Source organism: Candoia aspera, chromosome 2 (assembly GCF_035149785.1).
Source record: "Candoia aspera isolate rCanAsp1 chromosome 2, rCanAsp1.hap2, whole genome shotgun sequence".
NCBI lineage: Eukaryota > Metazoa > Chordata > Lepidosauria > Squamata > Boidae > Candoia > Candoia aspera.
This window is the reverse complement of record NC_086154.1, coordinates 63306012-63330158: the sequence shown is the minus strand read 5'-3', so window position 1 is coordinate 63330158 and position 24147 is coordinate 63306012. Positions and strand designations below refer to the sequence as shown.

At 39.8% G+C, this 24147-nt stretch overlaps 2 protein-coding genes across 3 annotated transcripts in view; both read right to left on the bottom strand.

Annotated features, from left to right (window-relative positions):
* Positions 1 to 9902, bottom strand: part of USP4 (ubiquitin specific peptidase 4) — a 51671-nt gene extending 41769 nt beyond the window's left edge. For both annotated transcript variants that reach the window (XR_010067114.1, XM_063291995.1), the window contains exons 1-7: positions 9715 to 9902; positions 9205 to 9332; positions 7532 to 7662; positions 4447 to 4573; positions 3640 to 3785; positions 3179 to 3240; positions 1702 to 1845 (exon numbers count right to left, since the gene is read on the bottom strand). Coding sequence is in view for 1 of the 2 variants with exons in the window: in XM_063291995.1 (XP_063148065.1) it covers positions 1702 to 1845; positions 3179 to 3240; positions 3640 to 3785; positions 4447 to 4573; positions 7532 to 7662; positions 9205 to 9332; positions 9715 to 9866 (890 nt within the window). In the remaining variant the exon portion in view is untranslated. The remainder of the gene's footprint in view (positions 1 to 1701; positions 1846 to 3178; positions 3241 to 3639; positions 3786 to 4446; positions 4574 to 7531; positions 7663 to 9204; positions 9333 to 9714) is intronic.
* Positions 9903 to 13720: 3818 nt separating this feature from the next.
* On the bottom strand, positions 13721 to 17104 carry GPX1 (glutathione peroxidase 1). Its single transcript, XM_063292009.1, has 2 exons — positions 16737 to 17104; positions 13721 to 14778 (listed from the first exon to the last, which is right to left on the bottom strand). The coding sequence occupies exons 1-2, from the start codon at positions 17067 to 17069 to the stop codon at positions 14428 to 14430; spliced, it is 684 nt and encodes a 227-aa protein (XP_063148079.1). The 5' UTR covers positions 17070 to 17104; the 3' UTR covers positions 13721 to 14427.
* Between the last annotated feature and the right edge of the window lie 7043 nt (positions 17105 to 24147).

The following is a 24147-nucleotide window of genomic DNA, read 5'->3' as shown; positions in this document are numbered from 1 at the left end:
AGTTCTCACAAATGACTACTGGGGTGGTCAGCTTTTAACAGAAGCATTTCATTCTGTGGATGCATATTCACACTAATGAACTTACATCAATTAATAGAGTGTATTAAAATATTTCCATACTTTTAAACGGATATCAACATGCCTTTTAAGCCCACCAACACTATACTGCTTCCACCTGAGTTCTTAAAACTCTAGGGAAGGACTAGTGAGAACACCCAAGAAGGCAGTTCCTGATGAGGAGCCTATCTGAAGCGGTCCTCCAACTTCAACAGTGAACAAATCTGAAGCAGGGCCTCCTCAGAAGACCTAGGGTGCCATCAGAGAGGCAATCTTTCGAGTACAGCTCAGATCTAAGCCACTTAGGACTTAAAAATAAAGTTCAACATATTGAACTGGATTCAGAAACAAGATGGAAGCTAACACAATGACTAAATTCATACAGGATACAGAAAACTGAAAAGTATTCTCAATAGTTACAAATGCATTACATCAATTTAGTTCAGATTTTAACTGTTAAAAATGGAGCTGACCCTAAGGAATGTAGCACCTTTCTTATACTTAAAAGTTAATATTAAAAACAGAAAAGAAATTAAGCATTGGAAAAAAATGGATTTTGTCCTCTAATGAATCAAACAAATATAGAAGGCACTAATTTTTCTGGGGAAAAAAGACTAAGCAGGGAACAACCAAGTGTCAAAATGTACATTCTCCTCCCTTAATATTACTATCAGCAGTTTCAATTTATTCTCACTTCTGTTTCTATAATTTGTATTGTTTTCATGGGTTTATTAAAGAAGGTTTTCCTGTATTGAGACAGGATTGTCTACCTTTTCATTTATTATTTATTTGATATGAATATTTCCGAATGTGCCTTTCCATCTTGTTTTACGTATTGCTTAAAATTTAAAACATTAGAAAATAAATATATTGAATTTTTTAAAAAAGGGGTTCAAGCAAAAACTTTCCCCCCCGAAGATTTCCTCTTTCTGGGCCTCCACATTTCCATCAAATACACAGTACAGGTTCTTTATATTTCCCACTTCATCCAATCACATGCTGCTCTTGGAGAAATCTATTATGCTGCAGCATTTTGTCATCAGCAGTTACACAACAGAGTACTGTTATGGAAAAGAGGACAGCATGAATCTCTCTTAATAGGACAGTATCTGGCAAAGATAGATAGTGCTGTGAGAGCAAAGCTAAAATACCTTGAGATTTTGTGTGTAAAATGCTGTTGTTCTCAGCACGTATCTTGTATGGTTGCAGGATCCACTTGCTTTTGCACTGTATATGCCTAGTTCTTCTTCATCCTCCTCCTCCTCCTCTTAAATGCATATGCTGCCCAACTCCAGTTCTTACAGTAAAGCTTACCAGCGCATGGTGCAACAAGGGGTTTTGTTTATCATCCAGCCTGTCACAAAAACTGGCACTGGTTTTGGGGCTGAGGGGAGGTGACTGCCCCAAGGTCACCCATCTATAGTCCTCATGACTAAGGGAGGACTAGGACCTGGGTCTCCCTGCTCCTTCTCCAACTCCTGAACCACTGCAACATACTGGCTTTCTTTTTGTGGGTGTGAATAAAGACTGTTAACCACAAACATAGGGATTAAGACTTCTTAAAGGGTACAACCTTATATAATAAGAGAGGGACTCTATTTAAAATACTTATAGAAAGAAAGTTACACATATTCTTACTCTTACCCTTTACCAAGGCTGGAACAGTTCAAGCCATAGGAGTTATTGCTGTCACCATTTGTAATGATTGAAGAGGCAGATACTGAAGAGCAAGAGCTTGCTGGGGCTTTTGAAGAGGTAGCCAGATTCCTGCTAGTTGCAGTGCATGATCTAGGAAAAAGTGTTAATGTAGCACTACACGATTTCTTAAATATTGGTTTTGGAATTGGGTTTTTGATAGTGTTCACTATTTCACAGTGCTACATATTTCTGGATTTTCAATACAGTAGGACAGAAAGTAAGACAAGGTATCAAATTCAAGAGGTAGCTAGGCACATTCTAGATTTATAGTTCTACCCATTATATAGGAAATTTTCCAGCCATCTAATGCCAAACAGAATGTCTATTTTTCTTAATAAAAAAGCCAAACTTCAGTAAAATATTCTAACATGGTAAAGTGTTTTCAACCTACAGATGTTTAATAGTCATCAACTAACAAATGCCACAACACTATTACATCTCAAACTAATTTTATTGAAAGATGGAAATTTATAAGCTAATATTTTAATTTCTCTCTATCCCTAGAACTAGTTTTAGATGGCTGTTGCATATGTTTTGTTTAGATTACAGAAATGTAAGAAATGAATAATTGTATAATCTTCTTCCAACCGTCAAAACATATCCACTGCAAGCAATCCAAAACTACTCCATGGTGTGCTTACTACATAAGGTCATGATTATTGTATACACCCTCTCCTCATTTAGCAACCGCAATGCATTTCAGCAACTTTGTTGTTAAGTGAAATTGTCGCTAAGTGAACATGTGACAGAGGGAGAGGCGCTGTGAAGATCACTGGTCACAGATAAAGGTTCTCTCATACAGTGTCCTGTGCCTGACCTGTTTTTCCCTCTTTTTTTGCTCCCTTGCAGGGCAGAGAGATTGGTTAAACAAGCTATCTCTTCCTGAACTGCTTTTTTCCCCAACACAGCGCGTCCAGAAAAAGTGCTAAGGGCAAGTTAACAAGCTCAGCTCTGTGACCTTAATTATTTAATTAGAATCCTCCAGACCTTCCACTGCTGCCTGAAATTGACCAGACTTTAATCAGTTTCACACCAAAGGCTTTTGTTGTCAGGATCTAAATGGTGCATTGATCACAAAATGAATGTTTTATTCTGTTTATTACCATCATATTTGCAAATGGTCACTAACTGGGGTAGTTGCTAAATGAGGAGTGACTACATATTATTGGGATTTTTTGGCTTCGTAAGTCAGATTTCTCACTGTCTTTAAAACACATCTAACCAAAACAGATTCTGTTAAGGCATTAACATTACATTACTACATTATTCACAAATTTAAATTATGAGTTTCTTAGGTCTGATTACATACTGCTTGTGACCTTTCATGGCCAATCTAAAGACTGCCAAACTATGCTTTGGCAATCAAATTTTGCAAAGACTTAATTGAGCCACAGAGCATGAAAGGTGAGAGATAAATGCTTACTTTGTCAGAGAAGATTGTCTAGGCCATGTACCATCTTCATTTTTCACTTCTATTAACACTACCTAACAGGACAAAAATAGTCAAAAGCAGTGTTATACAAAAATATAAGACAACAAATGCTGCCTGGACAAAAGATTTCCAGAGCCCAATCAAATCACTCCCACATCACTCCCAACCCTGAAACTAGCAGCTACGATTTAAGAAATCAGCACCTATATACTGTATAGTGACTGCAACAAAACTTTTTCAGGCCACTCTAACCGTACCATCACACAACAGTCCCAGATACAGTAGCTGATTTTCACAGAGGGTAACCTCCGCAGGGATACTGTTGAGATGCAGAACTTTGCTCTGTATTCCAGAAACCATTTCATTTTAGAATATTTTGCATAAATATATGACCCTAAAAACTGCAACCTGTTTAAGTAACTCTAGAAACAAAATATATTTAGATTTCTTACCTGTCCCTGATACAGCCCTGCATCTTGTATGGTGCTATCGAGTTTGCTTAACTGTTCGTAAGTGTTACTTGTACATTTGTTCCACAGTCTGACTTCCTTTCCATCAGGAATATTAAACTGTTTTCGCATTTCTTTTTCAATAGTAGCTGATAAAACAAACACATTCTTACATAGTGCATTTCTGGATGGTTTTAATGATTTATTCAAAGTACATAAATGGGCTTATTCTAGAAGGCATATGTTTCTTCCGGATTACTTTTCACTAATGAATACATCCCTGATTCAACTTATACATACTGGCTTTATGTAACTCTCATACAGTGCAGATGGTTTGAAATAGATATATATTTCAATTTAAGCAAAATTTAAGATTTTAGTTTAAAAATGAAATTAGGGCTTCTGGAGCAGAAACTAAGATGGGAAAATAATATGAATAAATCAATTTAAAAATGAGTTTTAAAAAACTTATTCTCAAAAGGGTTATCATGTATATTTAATGCAGGGTAAATTAAAAAGGGAGAGTCAGTTTGTTGTGGTGGTGAAGGCACCAGGCTAGAAACCAAGAGACACAGAGTTCTAGTCCTGCCTTAGACACAAAGCCAGCTGGGTGACCTTGGGCCAGTTGCTTGCTCTTGGGCCTTGGAAGAAGACAATGGCAAATCGCTTCTGAAAAACCTTGCCAAGAAAACTGCAGGGTCCAAATAAAATAAGATAGACTTTCAGCAAAATATAATTGCCCAATTTAATTCTCAAATTTTACAATGTATTAGCTTCAAGTTTTAACATGCTTCGTAATATGCTACTCACCAATAGTATCTGCTTTGCTGAAATAAGAGCTCACAAGATTTGCAGGATCACTGTTCCGACACAGCTTCAGCTCCAAAAGATAAACCTCTACTTTACAGTGTTTTACAAACAATCCATACTCCACAACCTATTTAAAAAAATACCACTTATAAAACATTTTTCAAAAAGCATGGGATCTTGGGTCTTGTCTGCAGTCAAAATTCCATGTATGTTTATAAACAAAATCAACTGAGTCTAATAACTACTTTATTTCTTATGTCAAAATATTATGTCTAATAATCATATTTCTTATGTCAAAAATTTGGCAAGTGGCAACACAGACTCATTTAGAACAAAGGGCAAGTCATAAGCAATGAAGAAAAGAACATGTAGTATACAAAACATTTTGAGCCAAATGTGACAGGATGTGCATATCAGCCCCATGCATGCCTTGATTGGTTCTTATCCATACACATCCTCTGAAATGCTTCAAATTCAAACTGCCCCACTGTGATTACAAAACATGGCATTTTTGCATCTGAAATAACATGATTCGAATTTGAAACTGTTCAATTTGACATGTTTTATGCATCTTGTCCTAAACAGAATTTTTCTTACTTTTCCTGACCTGCTCTGGGAGGCTGGAAAATATTCTAGCAAAGAACTAAAAAGCTTGATGCCCAAACAACCTGAAATTAAGTTTTATTTTTGGAAGTTTATTTAATTTATATAGCCACCCATGTCCTGCTTGTGACATTTTTAATAGCACTTTTGTTCAATTTTACATGCAATTCCTGATTACAGCCACTGTATCTACATGGGCAGTGTAAAACTTTTGAAGCAGCACTTGCAAAGCACCTCTCCTTGAAACCCTGAGGAAACTGCATAATCCAGATGGCTGGATACATCTGATTTGAGGGTTTTAGGGTATCTGTGTGTGTGTGTGCACGTAAAGGTGCTTTGTTAACTGTCCAAGAGAAGTGTTCTCTGTGAATAGACATGAAAACAAGCTAAGGAAGACTGTAAGAGCAGTGGTCCTGAGCCTTTTAGAAGACATTTCAGTGGGATGAGATGAGCAAACATAGGAGTTCCCATCTGTGATCTGTTTAGGTTCAGAGACCCTGAATTATTGCTTTCTTACCAAGCCTGAATCAGAAGTCAAAACAAACCCTGGCTTCTTTTATACTCCATATAGTAAAGGTAAAGGTTTCCCTTGACGTAAAGTCCAGTCGTGTCCGACTCTAGGGGGCGGTGCTCATCTCCGTTTCAAAGCCTTAGAGCCGGCGTTGTCATAGACACTTCCGGGTCATGTGGCCAGCATGACTCACGGAACGCCGTTACCTTCCCGCCGAAGCGGTACCAATTAATCTACTCACATTTGCATGTTTTCGAACTGCTTGGTGTGCAGAAGCTGGGACGAGCAACGGGAGCTCACCCCGCCGCGCGGTTTCGAACCGCCGACCTTCCGATCGACAGCTCAGCGGTTTAACCCACAGCGCCACCGCGTCCCTCATACTCCATATACTTGTACAGAAATAGAGATACACTCCTGGAAACAATGAAATAAAGGCAGTAACAGGAACAAGACGTTCCTTTACTATGCATATTCCACATACCACTGGGGATGCATTCCTCAACCTCAGAATTGTGATACTGGATTGAAAAAAAACAGAGAAACTGCAACAGGAAGGAACAGCACTTAACAATACTTGCATGTCTTAGGTCTGTAATTTGGCAATGCCACTGTGACAATCACCAAGTCCGAGAACAAGGAAGAAAAGGAGAAACACAAAAAACAATAGGAAGCACCCTGCCTAAATACTACGCTGGGCGAAGTGTCCAAAGGTAGAATGAAGATACTATACAGTGGACAATAACAGACAAGGTAGTGGAAGGGAGAAATAATCAATGTAAGTGCCAGATGCATAAACATCTCAATTCTGTCTCTTGGCACTCTATATGATGGTAGAACTGAAGTATTTTCATCAAAGCTTCTGCATTAGTCGAAGCATTAAATTAGGATAGCAGAGCATTCTATGCTAGGAACTGAGACAATGATTTCTATTTAATATTTTATATATTTATATTATTCTTTACCTTGTTCTTGAAAGTTTCCTGTGAGTGTCCCTGGCTCCTCCAATGTTTACTGTTGCATCTTGCCATTTTATTAGACCCTCTTTAGGGTCAAGAAGCAACAAATTAAAATCAATATGCTCCCAGTTTGCTCAAATTTCCCTTCCTTTTAGTACAAGGATGTCAAAGATATGATTATGGTGAGTGAACTGTAATGTATTAGGACAGACTTAATAAAATTCTAATAAACAACCAGTTTTAATCCATGCATGTGGAAATTTAATCATCTGATTCTTCAATCCACTTAAATATTTCTATGTAAAAGACTTCAGAATTAGGGTTTTAAAATAAAACAAGCCTCTAAGCAAAGTTATACAACTTTATATAATTGACTCCATTCTGAGTTGAAAAAGCAATGGCATCCATAAGTGAATCATACAATTTTGCTTTTTTTAAAAAAAGCATCTTTCATTCCCTTGTGCATAGTCAGGCATTTTAAAATGAAAAAGAATAGCTTTTGCCACAGGTGTTCAAGAAACATTCACTTCTACTGTTTGCTTCCCCCATTATCATCTCCCTGCATACAGCACATGAAATTCTTAAAGCCACGTTTTTACTTCATCTTTGAAAAAAAAGAAACCATACTCTACTATCTTACATGAATGTGCTTACTCTGCTTCATGTATAACAGAAGTAAATGAGTGTGTAGCGGACTTCACCATACTGATTCTGAACTTCAGCTTAATGACTAATATGCAAGATATTAGGTAACCAAAGATAATATTTCCATAACTTTTATATTAACTATTGAGGAAAAAGAGATAACTTTCCCCATTTCAGTTTTTAAATTTTATATCCGAGTATAATGCACTACATTCTACATACTCATTAAATGCCATCAAAATATTATTTAACGGTACATTTCCTCTGACAAAACTACACAAAATTTATAAAGTTTCTGTGTATAAGCAAAAAAAGGCCTTCTCTGCAATCCTGTAAATATCTAGGAGACACAAGGAACATGAATACTTACTTTTCTCACAATTGGCTTCTGTCCTTCCATACAACCATACCAATTTGCTAATTTATTCCAAGCTTCAGTAGGAACCAATACATAATCCAATTCATCAATGAGGTGTTCTTTCAAAGTTTGCGTTTCTGAATCTAAAAAAGGAAAGGAGACATAGAGCCATACAGTAAGATGACCAACTTTCTATGAAATCCTGAATAATGCTTAACCAACACATTGAATGGCCATCTCAAACATTTCAAGACTTCTACATGGGCTATTTCCATTACTACATTTGCAGAGTATGATGGAGAAACAGGAGAATATTTAATTTCCTCCAACAGCATTTTTAGTAAATGTTTCAAATTTACCATGCTATTCAAGCTCTAAATAATGTTTATTAAAGAGGTTTCCAACAAAATAAAAACAGTACAAAGTTTAAGTTTAAATAAAGAAGAGTAAAAAGTGAAGAGGAAATAAAAAGAGAAGTAGAAAAGACAAGGGAAAAAAGAAAAAGTTACAAAGAAGTGGCTTCCAATCATCTTAACAGCAGTTACTGTATAAATGCACTTATATTTTACTCTCTCTCTCTCTCTCTCTCTAAGGTTACATCATAATTTCTCTTTCCATAATCTACCCTTTCTAATCATCAAATCCAAAAATCACAAGTTTATTTTTTTCTTTTTTCAGTAAAAAGTCCATAAGGGGTTTCCAGTTACTAATAAATGTAGTAGTTGGTCTTTCTCTAAGCAAAGCATCGCTAGCTGGGGAATTCTGGGAGTTGAAGTCCACCCATCTTAAAGCTGCCAAGGTCGAGAAACACTGCTCTAAGTGGCTCACATCAGTATAAACAAAGAAACAGGCCCTGTCCTCAGACTCACAATTTTTAAAAAATAGACATGTAAAGAATCAGGAATGGAGGGAGACCAGCTCCTCAAGTTTAGAAGTAGTAATTAGTATATTGGTGTTTATATGAAGTTCAAACCAATACTCCTTTGGACAATCAAAAGATGAAGCTAGAATACATGCCCTTTAATTCTCCAGTTCTGGGGAATTCTCAGCAGCAGAGGCAGAAGCAAAACAAGCTTCACTTTCCATGAATCCTGTATTATTTTAGCCTATGATGAGTTGGTATATGCAGATATTTCTATTTTAGAACTGTATTTAGAGTGAGGGGACTTCAGGATTATAAATTCACTCCATGTCCTACTACTATAGGAACCCTCCTTGAAGTGAAAAAGAATTCAAAAACACAGAAAAAAGAAAAGCAGATGTGAAGGGAGATTTGTCTTTTTTTAAAAAAAAGATATTAGCTCTCTTTTACTTTTTATCTATAATAAAGATATAAAAAGATATAAAAATTCAGATTTGGGTTCTAGGCATAACTTAGAGCAATGATATGGTAAGAAAGAAAAAAAGTTATATGGAAAACCATGGATAAAATGTTGATCTAAGGATGGAATCTTTCAGTCCTTTTTCAAGGCCAGCAATAATTATAATTACCCTATACTAAAGAGACTTTTTTTTTATAGCAAAAAAAAAAAACCACCCACAGGGGCAGCAATCTGTTCTCAAATGTTAGGACATCTTAACTAGAGTGTGTTGCAAACAGCTAAACACTCAAAAGTGACACAGGATCACTTGCTCTCCTCCCATTTTGAATCCTTTTCAAAGTCATAGTTTTGGACGATTCTTACCGGTAAAAAGTCCGGAGTTATCAATCGGTCCTGGGAAGAGGTTGGGCTCTCCAACGTTGTACAGGTCCCAACTTTCAAAGCCCACATATTTCTTCCACTGCTTGAACCACCGACTGTCAATCAGATACCTACCAAAACAGCAAAAAGTAATTATTAAAAAGAAAAGCAAAAGGCAGAAATGGAGAAAAGATGAAAAGATAAGATGAAAAAAACTGCGGGAGCGAATGAAGCACAAGAGTGACTCAGCAATGAACGACTGACACTTCGAGACCTTTTTCGGAACAGAAACCGAGCGCCCCAGGAAGCCACCGCGCCCGCCTCACACGCGGCCTCCTTCGGAAACCAGCGGCCCGAGCGTCGGAGGGCGGGAGTGAGGCCGGGTGGCCTTGCCCTAAACCTGACACCAGGGGACGGGTCGGGACGGGACAAGACCCACCGCCAAGACCCACCGCCACCGCGGCCTCTTTCTCGCGCCCGCTCTCGCCGCCGCCGCCGCCGCCGCCCGCTCACCAGGACTCTCCCGGCCGCAGAACCGTTCCCAAAAGTGGCATAAGCTCAGTGCGCTGCGTCGCGGCATCCGGCCTCAAGCTAGCAGGGGCCCCTCCGCCCTCTAATCCTGCTTCAGCCGCCATGACTATGCGCCCTGCCGGCCGGCCAGCCATCCCCAACTGCGGAAATGCCTCCTCCTCTGGAGCGCGGACAGAGAGTTAGTGCGCAGGTGCGATGTTGCCTCGGTCGGCAGCCGACGTCACGCGGAAGCCGATCCCCTTTGGGAGCGGAGGCAGCGTTCCTGCCTTGTTGTGTAGCCAGGGAGGCTCGAGAACTGCATTCTCTGGCTCCAAGTAACGGGAGCTGGGTTCATTCAGTCGAGACACGAGGGTGGCTGTCTTTCGGAGAACGCCTCCATAGCTTCATTCTTGAATTAGCATCCCACTGGCAGCAGTGATGCAGGGCACCTGGCTGTCTGATGTAACTACCTTCTGTCAGGCGTCACAGCGTTGCTAGAAAAGGTACTTGTAATTGTTCGGTCCTTGGTGTACCGGCAATTGGTAGTCGAAAGCGCGAACAGCCCAAGTACCCTGGATTGAGAGCTAACTGATTGATAATTGTGAACCTGTTTGATGTAGTGGCGAAGGTGCTGGTCTAGAAACCAGGAAACAGTGAGTTTTAGGCCTCCCTTGGGCAGGAAAGGCGGCTGGGTGACTTGGGCCAGTCATTCTCTCTCATCCCAACCCACCTCGCAGGGTTGTTGCTGTAGGGAAAATAGGAGGTGGGAGCATTAAGTATGTTTGCTGCCTTGAGTTATATATAAAAAAGGGAAGATAAAAATATAATAATTGGATCTATTCACAGAATAACTATCCATGTTTAACAATGGCTTATAGAATTAACCCAATATGCAGTTTTTACAGCATCCTTTCTCAACCTTTTGACCCTGGAGGGACCCTTGAAATATTTTTCAGGCCTGCACATTCAGGCTCAAATATAGGCCACAAGTTACAAAATTATTATATTTGTTTCATGTGTAGGCCTGTATATATATATATATGCACTAACAGTGTTCTTAAACTAAAAATAAAGAATGAAACTTATCTCTGTAATGTGAAGTTGCCTGAATTTGAAATACTTTTTTAAATAAATTGTGATCTCCCAGGGAACCTCTGACTTCTCAAGGACAACCTGAGGGTTCCAGAGAACCCTGGTTGAGAAAACCTGTTCTACAGAATTTCAAACCTTTAACTACAGAATTTGGATTGCATAACATACTTGCTTAAAATGTGGCTAGCAAGTGTCCTGCAAATACAACCAGTGGGTGGCAACCAGGTAGCATCGTAAACAAACATCAACAAGCGTTGAGTGTGCTATTTCTGCCATGCATTGTGCCCTGTGTCTCATAACCTTGCCTTTTTCTTTTGTACTTGTCCATGTGTGCAAAGCACACTAAGCCAGGTTGTTGAAAGACCTAGTTCGTCTTGAACCACTAATAGGCAGTATCTAGTGATCAAGTGTCAAATCATACACTTTATATAGCCATCTATCTTGCAATAGTGGCTCTGTATATATTAGAAGCACTTATTGGATAACATCTTAGCTACCTTTGTCACAGCAGGCAGGCTGTCACTTCCTGATTTTAATTGGCTGGGGAATTTTGGAAGTTGAAGTCCACATATTTAAAGTTGCTGAGGCTGAGAAACGCTGGTTTCAAGCAACCCTATTGGTTACTGCAGACTTGTTTTTAATGTACCTATGATGGGTTAAAAAGAAACATCACAAAGACGCAAGGTGAAAGAGCCATTTTGCAGGGCTGTTCTAGTCTTTTTTTCTGAGTCCAGAAGGATAACAAAATCTTCTACTCCAGGGTTCAGATAATACCCCTGAGAGATGTACTATAATATTTAAACAATTAAAAAGGAAGCACTGTAAAGATGATTGTTTGCAGTACAACTAAGGCAGCCCTTAGTTCCTTTGATACTAGAACATTGGGTAAATTACTTATCTGAATCAGTCATATTATATGAAATGCCATCTTTACTTAAGTACCTCCACACAGGCAGTCTGTAAGTAATCATGGAACCCAGTTTGCAAACTTCCAATCTAAAAAATATCTTCCAACATTTACTTACCAATTACAGGATGGAGAACTTTGCTGTTTTTACCCACCCCCAGTGCTTGGCTACAACTTAACATTTCTTATTCTTAGTCATGGTGATCGAAGAATTGTAGGGAGTTGGTCTGTTAATTTCTTGAGGGCCATAAATTCTCGAAGTTTGAAGATAGTTGTTCCAACGTTTTCTTTTAAAGAAACTGTTACATCCTTAAACTCCTTTGCAACGGCTTACATAGGCTATGAGTAGGTAATGCAATGCCTACAGTCACCATTGCACATCTGACATTTTTGGATGGCATTGGCAGTATCACCAAAATAAAAAGTGTAAAAATAAAACACACCAAATCTCACATTTCAGCATTCTTGCCTGACATCTCAGGATTTTTAATGCCAAGGAATGATGCGATCTTAGGATATATTCACTACTTTAAGAGAGGTATTTTGGGTTTTGGTTTTGAAGTTTGAAATTATCTCCCCAGAGAAACTCACTTGCTGCCTAGAAGTGCAATTTCCCCAAGTATGATCAACATTTAAATTGATTTCTAAGGATGTATGAAGATTTTGGAGCAGCTATTGGTTACTTGCTGCTGGTTTTAGTTTTGCATGTAATGATTGGATTGTAAATGATTTGAGATAAATACTTCTGAGCTAAGGAGTCACTGATGCTTTCTTGGAAACAGAAATGGCTTGCCATGACACTATTTTGGAATGCTTTTTTTCACTTCTACTGTAGACTACACCTTTAGAATTTCTTGGTAATCTCCAATGCACGGATCCAACTCTTCTTAGATTTCAAAGGTCAACCAAAATCAACTATATATTGCTACCTCCTATAAGGTGATTGAAGTTGTTCTATGTGCATGCCTGAGTCAGTTTTTGACTCCTGGCAACTGCCTGGACAAGTCCCTGCAATTTTCTTGGCAAGGTTTTTCAGAAGTGGTTTGCCATTGCCTTCTTCCTATGGCTGAGAGAGACTGACTAGCCCAAGATCATCCAGCTGGCTTTGTGCCTAAGTCAGAAACTCAGAGTCTCTGTTTCAAGCCTGGTGTCTTAACCACTACAGCAGACTGGCTCTCATTACTTCCATTTCGTATGATACAAAACTCTTTCTTTACTAGTATTTTCACTTTTAAGCCAAGAGGATTCATGTAAGTAAGTTTACAATGAATTATTGGATAGCCTTTTTTCTTTCAGGGCAAAAAATATTTCTGTCTTGAAATGCTGAGCTAAGACTGATAATAATTTGCTTCAAAATGTTATTAACTTCAGCAAATAACAAATATAATGCTGAGTGTGTGACTGGTTGAGGGTCACCCAGCTGGTTTCATATCTGAGGTGGGACTAGAACTCAGTCTCCCAGTTTCTAGCCTGATGCCTTAATCACTACACCAAATGGGTTCTCTACAGATATAAACACTGTAGCCCAATATTTCTGCATGCTGGCGTATTAACTCTAATGGACAAGGGCTTTCCCATTCACAATAGCTGTCTTGTGTGGCAAGATAGTCATAAAACATCAGCTTTCTGTAAAACAAGTGGATGAGATGTTATTTGCCCAAGAACATAAATACAGCGTAGGGATGGGCTCTGATCAAAATGTCAAATTGCATACTTTGTCCTATAAAGCACAACAGTGCATTTATTTCAGACAATTCCAATTCTCTGGAACTCTCTACCCACAAAGGCTCATTTAGCCTCTCCCTCCCAGCTTTTCATAAGGCAATCAAAAGCTCAATCTGCCAGGCTTTCAACCTCAGATCAATGTTTTATAGTGTCCATCTTGACAGCTGCTTGGGGTTATTTTTCCTCATTGTTAACTGACATTTATACTTTATTATATGCTGCCTGGAATCTCAAGGTTGGATGGGTTACAAAAATTATTAAATATAAATCAGACTGAAATATAAATAATTTGAAAGCACTCAATAGTAAACAATTTCAAGATTTTATTGGTGCAGGTAGTATTGAAACAGCAGCATTGGAGGCAGCTGATTTCAAACTGTTTTACCTGCTATAATTTACCACAACTACACATACAAAATTTTAAAGATACATCAAGTGCTTATCACGTATTTAGAAAAAGCACCATCATGAATAAAATTTTGATGGAGAGTAGACTATTAGCAGAATAAACAGTTACTGAATTACAGCAAAACAAGCAATGCAGAAAAAGGACACAAAATTTAAGGCTGCTACATCACTCTGTATAATTTTTCTAAGTACACTTTAGTTCTATGCCCCTACATTTGAATGGTTCTCCGAATGGTTGTGAATACACACATTTTGTGTCTGCTACTTCAGAGGTCACTGGCACACGTAATGTGCATGAACTTCAAACCAATGACTATATGTTTTAAGTAATCCTTAAGTCTTTTAAGGAAGAGTTAAAGGTTTAGTTTATATCACAGCAACTTAGCAGATTCTTGCATTTCAGAGCAGCTTTGCTGCTACAATATATAAGCAACTATCTTCTGCAAAGATCTTTGTCCAAATTATTTATGTATTTAGTTTAGCCTGGAAAGTTAGTTAAACCTATAGTAGCATTATATATTTTTAAAAACCTAGATGAAAGCAGAGAGGCAGGGAAGTTTTAGCAAGATTTTATCTGGTCCAATCTAGATGGTTTGCTGAAGCAGCTTTTCAATGTCATCCTGCATCTTAATAGTTTCAAATTTCCTGCTGTAACGTTTGAAAGGCACCCCATCACGACCAATGAGGAACTTTTCAAAATTCCATGCAATGTCATTGCGGCACACAGGAGACCAAATTACGAATTTTGGATCGGTCATCAGAGACACAGGATCATCATGTGGGAAAGGCAATGATTCTTTCAGTAACTTGAAAAGAGGGTGAGCATTTTCCCCGTTGACTTCACACTTCTCAAACACAGTAAAGTTGGGCTCATATCCATTGCCTGGGCGGACATATTTCAGGGATTTCAGGATCTCTTCATTGGTGGAATTTTCCTGTAACAAAGCAGAAAGTCATGTTATTTACATTCACATATATCATCATAGCATTAGAAAAGTTACCAATTTTGGTTTTACAATACACATTTGCCTTTTTCTTCTAATTTTGTATTAATAGCTATGCTGCAGTGCAAATAATATTTTCATCCAGAAAATATAAATTACTGTCCCTTCAGATGCTTTTTTAGAGTTTTACCTGTTACAGTAGTTATGCAGCTTAAGCTTGTGGACAAGATGAAGTGCTGCGCAGAAAGAATATTTCAGTTACTGATTCTGCTAACGCAATAGAACTACCATGATCTGACACTTCCTATTCATTACAGAAAAATGATTAAGCCAAGTCATTTACTCAAGTGGTACAAGTCAACTGATGTTGCCAAGTACTGACTAACCACACTAGCACATAGCTTTCTCTTTCCTCTATTCTATCTACAGCTCTTTCCCATTCATACTTTCACATCTCAGACCCTATTTTTGCAAAGGTAAGACTGACGTCTTTCTTTGCTATAATCTTTCCTGCACATTGCCCTTAAGGTGTGGCTGGAAAGTGCAGCTGCAAGAATCCCTTATCAACCATTTCAACGGTCAAGTGGCATAAATCAACATAATCTAGTACACTGGGATAATTTAAGTTGGGATCTTTGGGGTACAGGAGTTGTCTCCTGGAAGGTTATGAACTTATTCAAGTTTAATGCATCCCACCCTTTTACGCAGATCAATCTTCCATAATGGTTGAGCCAGGGCCAGACTACATATGTTTAAAATTCCTACAGAAGGAGAAAAAGCTTTTATTTATTCAACGGAAGGCATAGCAATATTTTGAAAAAAGCTTGAATGTCTGCAATTCCCCAATCCACATATTCAGAACAAAGACTATGATTGTGAAGGTGAATATTAATTCCTGTATTAAATTACTCTTCACTGTACCCTCCAAAGACATGAAAGTAGTATAAACAGCTTATCTCATTCCAGTCCTAAAGAACATCAAGCATATAACAAACTTAGATATTATTCTAAATTATGTTAAATTTTAACTCATAGAAAGAAAAAAAACTTTACAAGTATATTTTCCTTCCTTTTCTCCAGCTTAAGCTAATGGTAATTAACTGGTAATCTGTATAAACCTGGTTAACCCAGACCAGTGTTTCTCAATGTTGGCAACTTTAAAATGTGTGGAGATTACTAGCACTCCCACTGCATAACTTCAAACTAATTTTCTAACATATTGTACTATATTGGAAAGTAGATCAGCCCTGCTCTCAAACCTGACTAACTGTATATGGAAACCGAGGCAATCATGCAAGAGAGTCCTTGGACTGTCTTCTCTGAGAGCATAAAAAGGTTCTCCAAGGCGCCCACTCAGAATTGCTCGGTATTATTTCCTCTGTTAGGACTTCAGTTAAATGCATAACACAGAAAAATACAGTCACAAATCCTTCCCCGCCATAACACTCCCACGCCATGAGATGACCTTAAGGGAGACGAAGCCTTTCCAGGAAAAGCTAAGGCAGCCGAGCCCCCACTTTCGATATCGCTCCTCCTTTTGCCTGATTAGTGGGTGGGTTTCATTCTTTATTTCTGAGGGGACTTTCCCGTCTTTTTTTTACCCTCAGCCGGTCAGAGCTTTCGGGAAACACAGAAGTAACTTTTAAGAGCAGTTTCCATCTGCTGTAGGGTGCTTTTCCAGCATCCCCTTGCTCCCAGACATGCCCCGGGCTTGTTTTCAGCTACAGGATGTTTTAAAGAGGCCACCTTCCCACCACTAGAGCCAGGCTTTACAAGCCTAGGATTGCGACCATTCGCACCACCGAGCCTTTGGACCGCTCAACTCGCAAAGGCTGCGCCACAGCCAAGGAGCAACTTTCGCTCCAAGCTGCCGGCCGCTTTTTTCAGCAGCGCAGCCCCAGCTGAACGAGCTCGCCCCCGGCAAGACTTGATACCTGCGGATACCATACCTGGTGACCAAACTGGTTAGAAGGGAAAGCCAGCACGGAGAACCCCTGAGGACCGAAACGCCGCTGCAGTTCACGGAACTGCGTGAAGTCCCGGGTGGTCGTGCCTCAGAGCGAAGCCACGTTGGAAACCAGCAACACCCTTCCCCGCAACGAGCCCAGATCAACGGGCTCCGAAGCCCCCAACGGCCGCGCCGTAACGCCAGCCAGACTATTCCTCCTCGGCGTAACGCCAGCCATCGCAACGGCACTGAAGAAGCTACAGGAACTGCGCGGGCAACGCGCAACTTCGCTCCCTTTAAGAGCCCCAGCCAGCAATCCCGCCCACCAACCCATTGCACTTGCACAGCTAAAGCCCCACCCCGCTCCTATGTCCTAATTCGAAGCGGCTGGGGCCACTTTAAGCTGCCCCCCCCGCTACGAGAATGCCAGACATGCGCAATTCCCATTATTTGGAAGGTTGAAGTTGAAAGGCGCTGCAGTATTTGTGTTCTTGCGGTCGGTGGTGTTTGGTTTAAATGAATAAAAGCATTAAAAGAGGCCTAGTCTAATTTTGAAAAGGGAAGCAGCCATTTCTACTCGTGAAGTGAGATCATACGTAAAGAGCCATTTCCCAGCCCTTTTCTGTCATACAAAGATAAGAAAAAAGATGGTCACGTAGCCTGAAAATTCTTTGGACGAGCGCCAACTTCTCTGCGCTCTCGCAAGCGGGGGAAGGTGCCGGTGATCGCTGTGATGGAGAATGAAGCGCTAGATAGGCTGACAAATTCCAGCCGCAGGTTACTGAACGCGACGCTAAGGAAGTTTCACTAGTTGTTAATTTGTTTCCAGGCCCAATCGAAGCTGCTGGTGCTTTTATCTTTAAAGCCCTAGATGCTTGTGGGCCAGATTTATTTTATTTATTTATCAAATTTGTCACCACCCATCTCCTCCCACCAGAGGGACTCTGGGCGGTTTACAACAAAATAATCACTAAAACAATAAATATATAACAATGCATTATAAAATTACATATCACTAACAAATGACATTATTATTTATTATTCCAGATGCTGGAAGATGGACCTCTCCTGTCTAAAAACTGTAGTAGAAGTATTTAAAACACCCTTTACTGGTTTTTTTATGGCTTTGCTTTTGTGACATACCTGCCAATATAAGAGGGACTTTGAACTGGCCTCAGTGTGGGGGGTCAGAAATTTTGTAAATTTGTTTGCTCAGACTTTTTTTGTTGAGTTTGCAAATTGCACTAAGCCATACTTTAATTAACCATGGTGTATGAAGAAATAAGGGACTCAGTGGTGCTGCAGGTTAAACCACTGAGCTGCTGAGCTTGCCAATCGGAAGGTCGGCGGTTTGAATCTGCGTGACGGGGTGAGCTCCCGTTGCTAGTCCCAGCTCCTGCCAACCTAGCAGTTCGAAAACATGCAAATGTGAGTAGGTTAATAGGTACCGCTTTGGCAGGCAGGTAACGGCGTTCCGTTTAGTCATGTCGGCCACATGACCACGGAAGTGTCTACAGACAAACGCTGACTCTTCGGCTTTGAAACGGAGATGAGCACCGCCCCCTAGAGTCGGACACGACTGGACTTAATGTCAAGGGAAACCTTTATCTTTACCCTATGAAGAAACCACATTTGGCTGGATTCACTGTAGTTAGAGGTTGTTATGTTTCTTGTGAGGATACAACTGAAAGAGGGAGTACTGGGTATGATACTGTGCATTCTTAGAAGAAAGGTAGGATATATATCTAACAAGCATAAACAATGGTGGCTTAGGACAATGGCTAAGCACCACATTATGGCTTAGTGCAGTGCATGAATCCCTCCTTTTTCCTGACTCATCCTTCCTGTTGTATTTGACTGCCTTTCAATACTATTTATGGTTACACTCTATTATTATTTTTATTATTTTAAAGATTTTTTTTAATATTAATTATCCTGAGTCCTGATATCCATTATGAAAAGTTATTTATAAATATCCAAATAAATAAAAATATGTAAAGGTTTTGTGGAACAATTACCAGCCACTTCATCTCTCATACAGTCACCCAGCTCACTCTGGGTGATGCCACATCTTACCATGTTTTGGATTCAGACCAAACAATTCCATATTTTTTTTGGCAATAGTTGCACTGCTTTAAGAAACATACAGAGAGACAGCATCTGTTCATTGGCCCTGGTGCTTACTGTCCGTGGGGTTGTGTGCTACCTAAAGGAGCTGATCTGTGACTTGGGGTCCTCCTGGAGCTGTGGCTCCTACTTGAAGAGCAGGTGGAGGTTCTGACCAGGGAGCCTGCATCTGTCTTCAGCTGATACACCAGTTATGACCCTCCTTGGACAACAAAGCCAGGGCAAACTCATGAACACCACATGACTGGACTACTCAGTGTGCTGTATATAGGCCTGCTTTTGAAGATGACTAGGACTCTGCAGCCGGTCAGAGTGCAGCAGACAGACTCCATGACAGACCTGTATTAGTACATAGAGTTAGTCCCATGTTATGGTCACTGCACTAATTACCAGTAACTTCTGGACCCAATTCAAAGTGCTGGTCATTACCTATAAAGCCTTGTCTGCTGTGATGCTGGGTTATATGAGGGGCTGCCTCCCCAAATTGGAATCTCTCCATCTGGTCCAGTGATTGAGAACATGGTGTATAGAAGGTCCCATGTGAAGTAGGAGGGGTGTGGACCAGAAGCAGGCCTTTTCGGTAGTTGCCTCTGCACTGTGGACCATCTTTCCCCTAGAGCAATGGTCCTCAAAGTGTGGTATGGGGACTCCTGGGGGTCCCTGAGACCCTGTCAGAGGGTCCGCAAAGTCAAATAAACACTTTAAAAATTCTCACTTTTAATTTCTAATACAATAAATATTGATAGGTGTAACCCGCATAAACCAAAGCTCTTTGGGGTCCTCAATCATTTTTATGAATGTAAAGGGGTCCTGAGACCAAACTGTTTAAGAACTGCTGCCCTAGAGAAATACATGACAGACTTAAGACTGTTCTTTTGCATTGGGCTTAGGATGAAGATTTTGAGCAACCATCTTGTTTTTCTTATGTATAAGTCTTGTTTTTAATTGTATGGTATTCTGCTCTGTCTCTGAAAATTGTTGCTTTTTATAACTATTGTAAGATAAATATATTAATAAATAAATAGACCCCACCATCACCTCCTGCATGGAAGTTTTTGCCCTAATACGTGTGTTCACCTTTATGAGTTTGGCTAGAGCAGCCTAATACATATGAAGCAGAGTCCTGCAGGTTGAGCTCAACTCCTGCTGATTACATAGACACATCCATAGCCTTTTCTTGGCAGCATGATGGAGGGGGCTTGCCATTGCCTTCTGGTGGGATGCTTTTCTAACTTCCGAGTCTAATGTTCAAGATGGGGGCTTTTGGGTGGTCTCCTGTTCGAATGCCAACCACATCCAACCTGGCTTCCCTTCTGGAAAATACTTCACTGCATTAGTGTGCAGTATATAACATTTGTAGTAGCATTTGTTAGAAACAGAGACAGATTAGAGGATGTTTCTCAGCAAAGGAATCATGGCCTTAAAAGGACATACACTTCCCTCAACAAGCTTTGGGAGTTTCCCATTATTGCATTAGCATAGGTGGGGGGTAACCTTTTCCTGGCCAAGGGCCCCTTAACTTTGGGAACTGTTGAAAGTTGCAGTGGGTGGAGAGAGAATGCAAAGTGGGCAGGTCCATTTCATACATGTAGGGGAGGCTGGGATGGAGTTTTGGGGGGCTAAAATAAAAAAGCTCTGGATCATCCTTGGACTGGCACCTCCTGTCATGGGCCACAGTTTAAGAAAGCACTTTTCTCAAGTGCTTCACATGAAGGGAATGTCCGCTTTTGCGGTTTGTTCTGGCTGAAGGCATAGAAGGTGCTGATTGGGGAATTCTGGGAGTTGAAGTCCACACATCTTAAAAGTTGCCAAGCTTGAAAAGCAGTGGTGTAGAATACTCCTGTAATAGAGCAAGGTAGAGCCACTGCACAGGAGTTTAAATGTGGCATAGATTTATTTGTGGAACCCAGCTCCTCATAATCTTTATAATAACCGTGTGAAAAAGGTTAGAGCAAGAAAAAGATGATGTGCCCACATCCACCGAGTGAACTTTATAACCACAAAGGAATATGTGTCCCTCCGGACTGCCTTATTCCAGCATTCTAACTATTATAATTAGCTTATTTTTATTAGCGAAGCAGAAGTTCAAATTGAAATATAGTCTTGGAATACATACACCACTGGTTAGAGATGGGGAAGTGGAAAGCGGAAGAAATTTCAATGTGTCATTCATTCTAACTGTGTGCTGTTGTAACAGCACCTTGGAAACGATCTGAAAGGAAGGCGCACCCTTACATTTTGCTAAAAACAAACACTTAGTTCCTCTTGCCACTTCGTTTATAAGCTTGGGAAGTTGGCTATTTCATAAGCATCTGCTCACTGTTGTTTAAATAAAAAATACTTTTACGCCTGTAACAGCTACATACGAATGCCTTCCAGCTCCTCAGTGCCTGTTGAATGTCATTTATGAGCAAGTATCTTGCCAGCCCAGATGTACAAGCTGGATTTAGAAGAGGTAGGAACACCTAAGATCATGTTGTGAACATTTGATGAATAATGGAATAATGGAAAAGTCAAGGGTTTGAGCCACCTCATCTGCCTATTGAAGAATATGTATGATAACCAGCAAACAGCAAATAGAATGAAAAATTGAGCAACTAAATGATTCAATACTGGAAAGGAGAGCACTGTGGTTGCAAACTGTCACCTTGTTTATTCATTTAACTTATATGCAGAATATATCACAAGAAATGAAGGACTAGAAGTTGCAATTGGAATTAAAATTGCTGGGAGAAACACCACCAAACTCAGATATGCAGATGATACCTGCGTGTTATTGTTGTTGGCTGGAAGTGAGGAGGACTTAAAGAATTTCTTGTTGAATGTGAAAGAAAGAATGCAAAAACTTGTCTGCTGCTCAATATTAAAAAAAACTAAGAATCTTTCAAAAGGGAATGCCAACCCAATGCAAATAGATGAAATAATAACAAACTATCTTCCTGAGTTCAAAGATTTGCAGGTATGGTAACTATACCCATTAAATAAAGAGACATCTGCCATTTTGGAGAAACACTATGATAGATTGGACAAAATTTTAAAGTGCAGAGATATCATACTGACAGCAAAGATATTATTATCAAGCCATGGTCTTCTGTTATAACGTATGGTTGTGAAAACTGATAATCAGAAATGCTGATCAAACTGATGCCTTGGAACTGTGGTGCTGGAGAAAATTGTTGAGAATACCTTGGCTCATAAGAAGAACAAATCAATACTGGATGAAGTAAAACCAAAGTACTCACTGGAAAGGATCATACAATGATGAAGCGAAACCTTACAATTTTTAAACACACAATGCAAAAGCAAGAGTTGTTGGAGAAGAGCCTGATGCTTGAAGAAATCAAAGGCGGTCGAAAAAGAGACAAACAAAAAACCAAGATGGCTTGATACTGATGACACAAACAAGAGCTTGCAGGGGCGCAAAGAAGCAGTTACAGTTGTCTTTTGGGTTGCAATCAACTGAACCACTGAACAAAAACAAATCTTGCCAGCATGGAGGAGGGTACAGAGGAAGGAAAGTGAAGCTACATTCTCACTGATAAATATCAAAGAAAGCAAGTTGTGTCAGGCAGCAGTGGGATTCAAGTTGTGTTGTTTTCAGTGTTACAGTTATAACCACAGAGTACTTTCTGCAGTGTCATTTACCTTCCAATGTAAGTTTCAATGAAGAGTGTCCTTAGCTTCTTCCTGGTATCTGCTTTGCTGCTAGTAGCTTTAATTTTAAAGGGGGTAATTTGTGGATTTGAAAAATAACTGCATTGAAATCCCAGATAAGTCCTGCTACAGGATAAGGAGCTGTATTTTATGAGGGCATTGGAAGGTCAGGGCTCCCATATTAGCTGCTAAATTCAGACAGCCATTGGATGCTGTAAATAGTTAACATTTTCCATAGAATTTTTCTGCTACCTAGTGATAGTCCAGATTTTTATTTCTAGGTCTGGCAGCTCTAGAGAAGGTGCAGGGATGGTCATTAGTTTAGATGGTTAGGGTTAGTCTACCTGTTGACTACTTCGGTGTGGGGTGCCACAGGGGGTTCTTTTTTCCCCCTTCCCTGTTGTTTAGCATTTACATGAAACTTCTGGGAGAGAGAATCTGTCAATTTGGGTGAAATATCAGTATGCTGAAGATTTTCAAATATACTATCTTGGGCTAAGACAGTGATGAGGTGGAAGTCTTGACATGGTGTCAGAAGACTCTAAGGATGTGGTTGGAGATAAACAAGTTGAAGCTGAATCCCAGCATGGCTGAGACTGTCCAGAAACCATCTGTCACTGTAATTGCTCCAGTAGTTGTGCTGGATAAAGTAGCACTTTCCCTGAAGGAGCAGATCAGCAACTTCAGGTCCTCCTAGACTTGACTCACAGCTACTACTGGGTAGGCAGGTAGAGGCTGTAACTAGGGAGGCTCCAATCAGCTTCAGCTGGTGGTCCAGTTGTGGCCCTTCTTGAAGGAGGTCCTGGCCAGTGATTCATAACCTCATCATCATCTGGTTAAATTACTGCAATGTGCTCTACTTGGAGTTGCCTTTGAAGACTACTCAGAAGCTGCAGTTGATGTAAAATGCAGCATCTGTGTGTTGGCAAACAAATCACAATACACACTTGTGTTATGAATGCAGCACTATCTATGGGTACAATTCCAAGTGTTGTTTCTGACCTATAAAGCCTTTTCCCGTTTGGCACCAGGTACCACATGCTTCAAGTGGATCCTACCTCCTGATATGGATATGCTAAGGGTTCCCTCCATGAGAGATTTGGGGGAGAGCAAGAGATGAAGGTTTCTCAGTGGCAGTGGTCACCCTTCTGGAACAGCCCCTCAACAGAGATCCAATTGGCACTCTTGCTCATGAGTTTTAGAAAGCTATGAAAATAGAGCTATTCAGAAGGATGTTTGAGACATGAGATGTGGTTGTTGGACTTTTAATATTACTTTTAATAGGATGAAGCTATGGTTTTATTGGTTGTTTTTTGCTACATGCTGATGTGATTTTTAAATGTTACCTTAACTGTATACTTCTATGAGTCCTCACAGAGTGTAGTAGTATAAAAATATAGTAAATATAGTTAACAAAAATGGAGATACAAGAGGCAAAGTATTCCCTTGCAAATTAAATATGTAGTTTTGATTTTATGTTGCATGTAAACTTGTATGTAAACCATGCAAAACAAAACATGATCACAATGTGGATACATATTTTAATTTCTGTAAACCCAACTTCTCCCCTTTCACCACAATGGTTAATTCTTCCATTCAAAGGAAGAAAATAGTAGTCTAGCTGGTTAGAC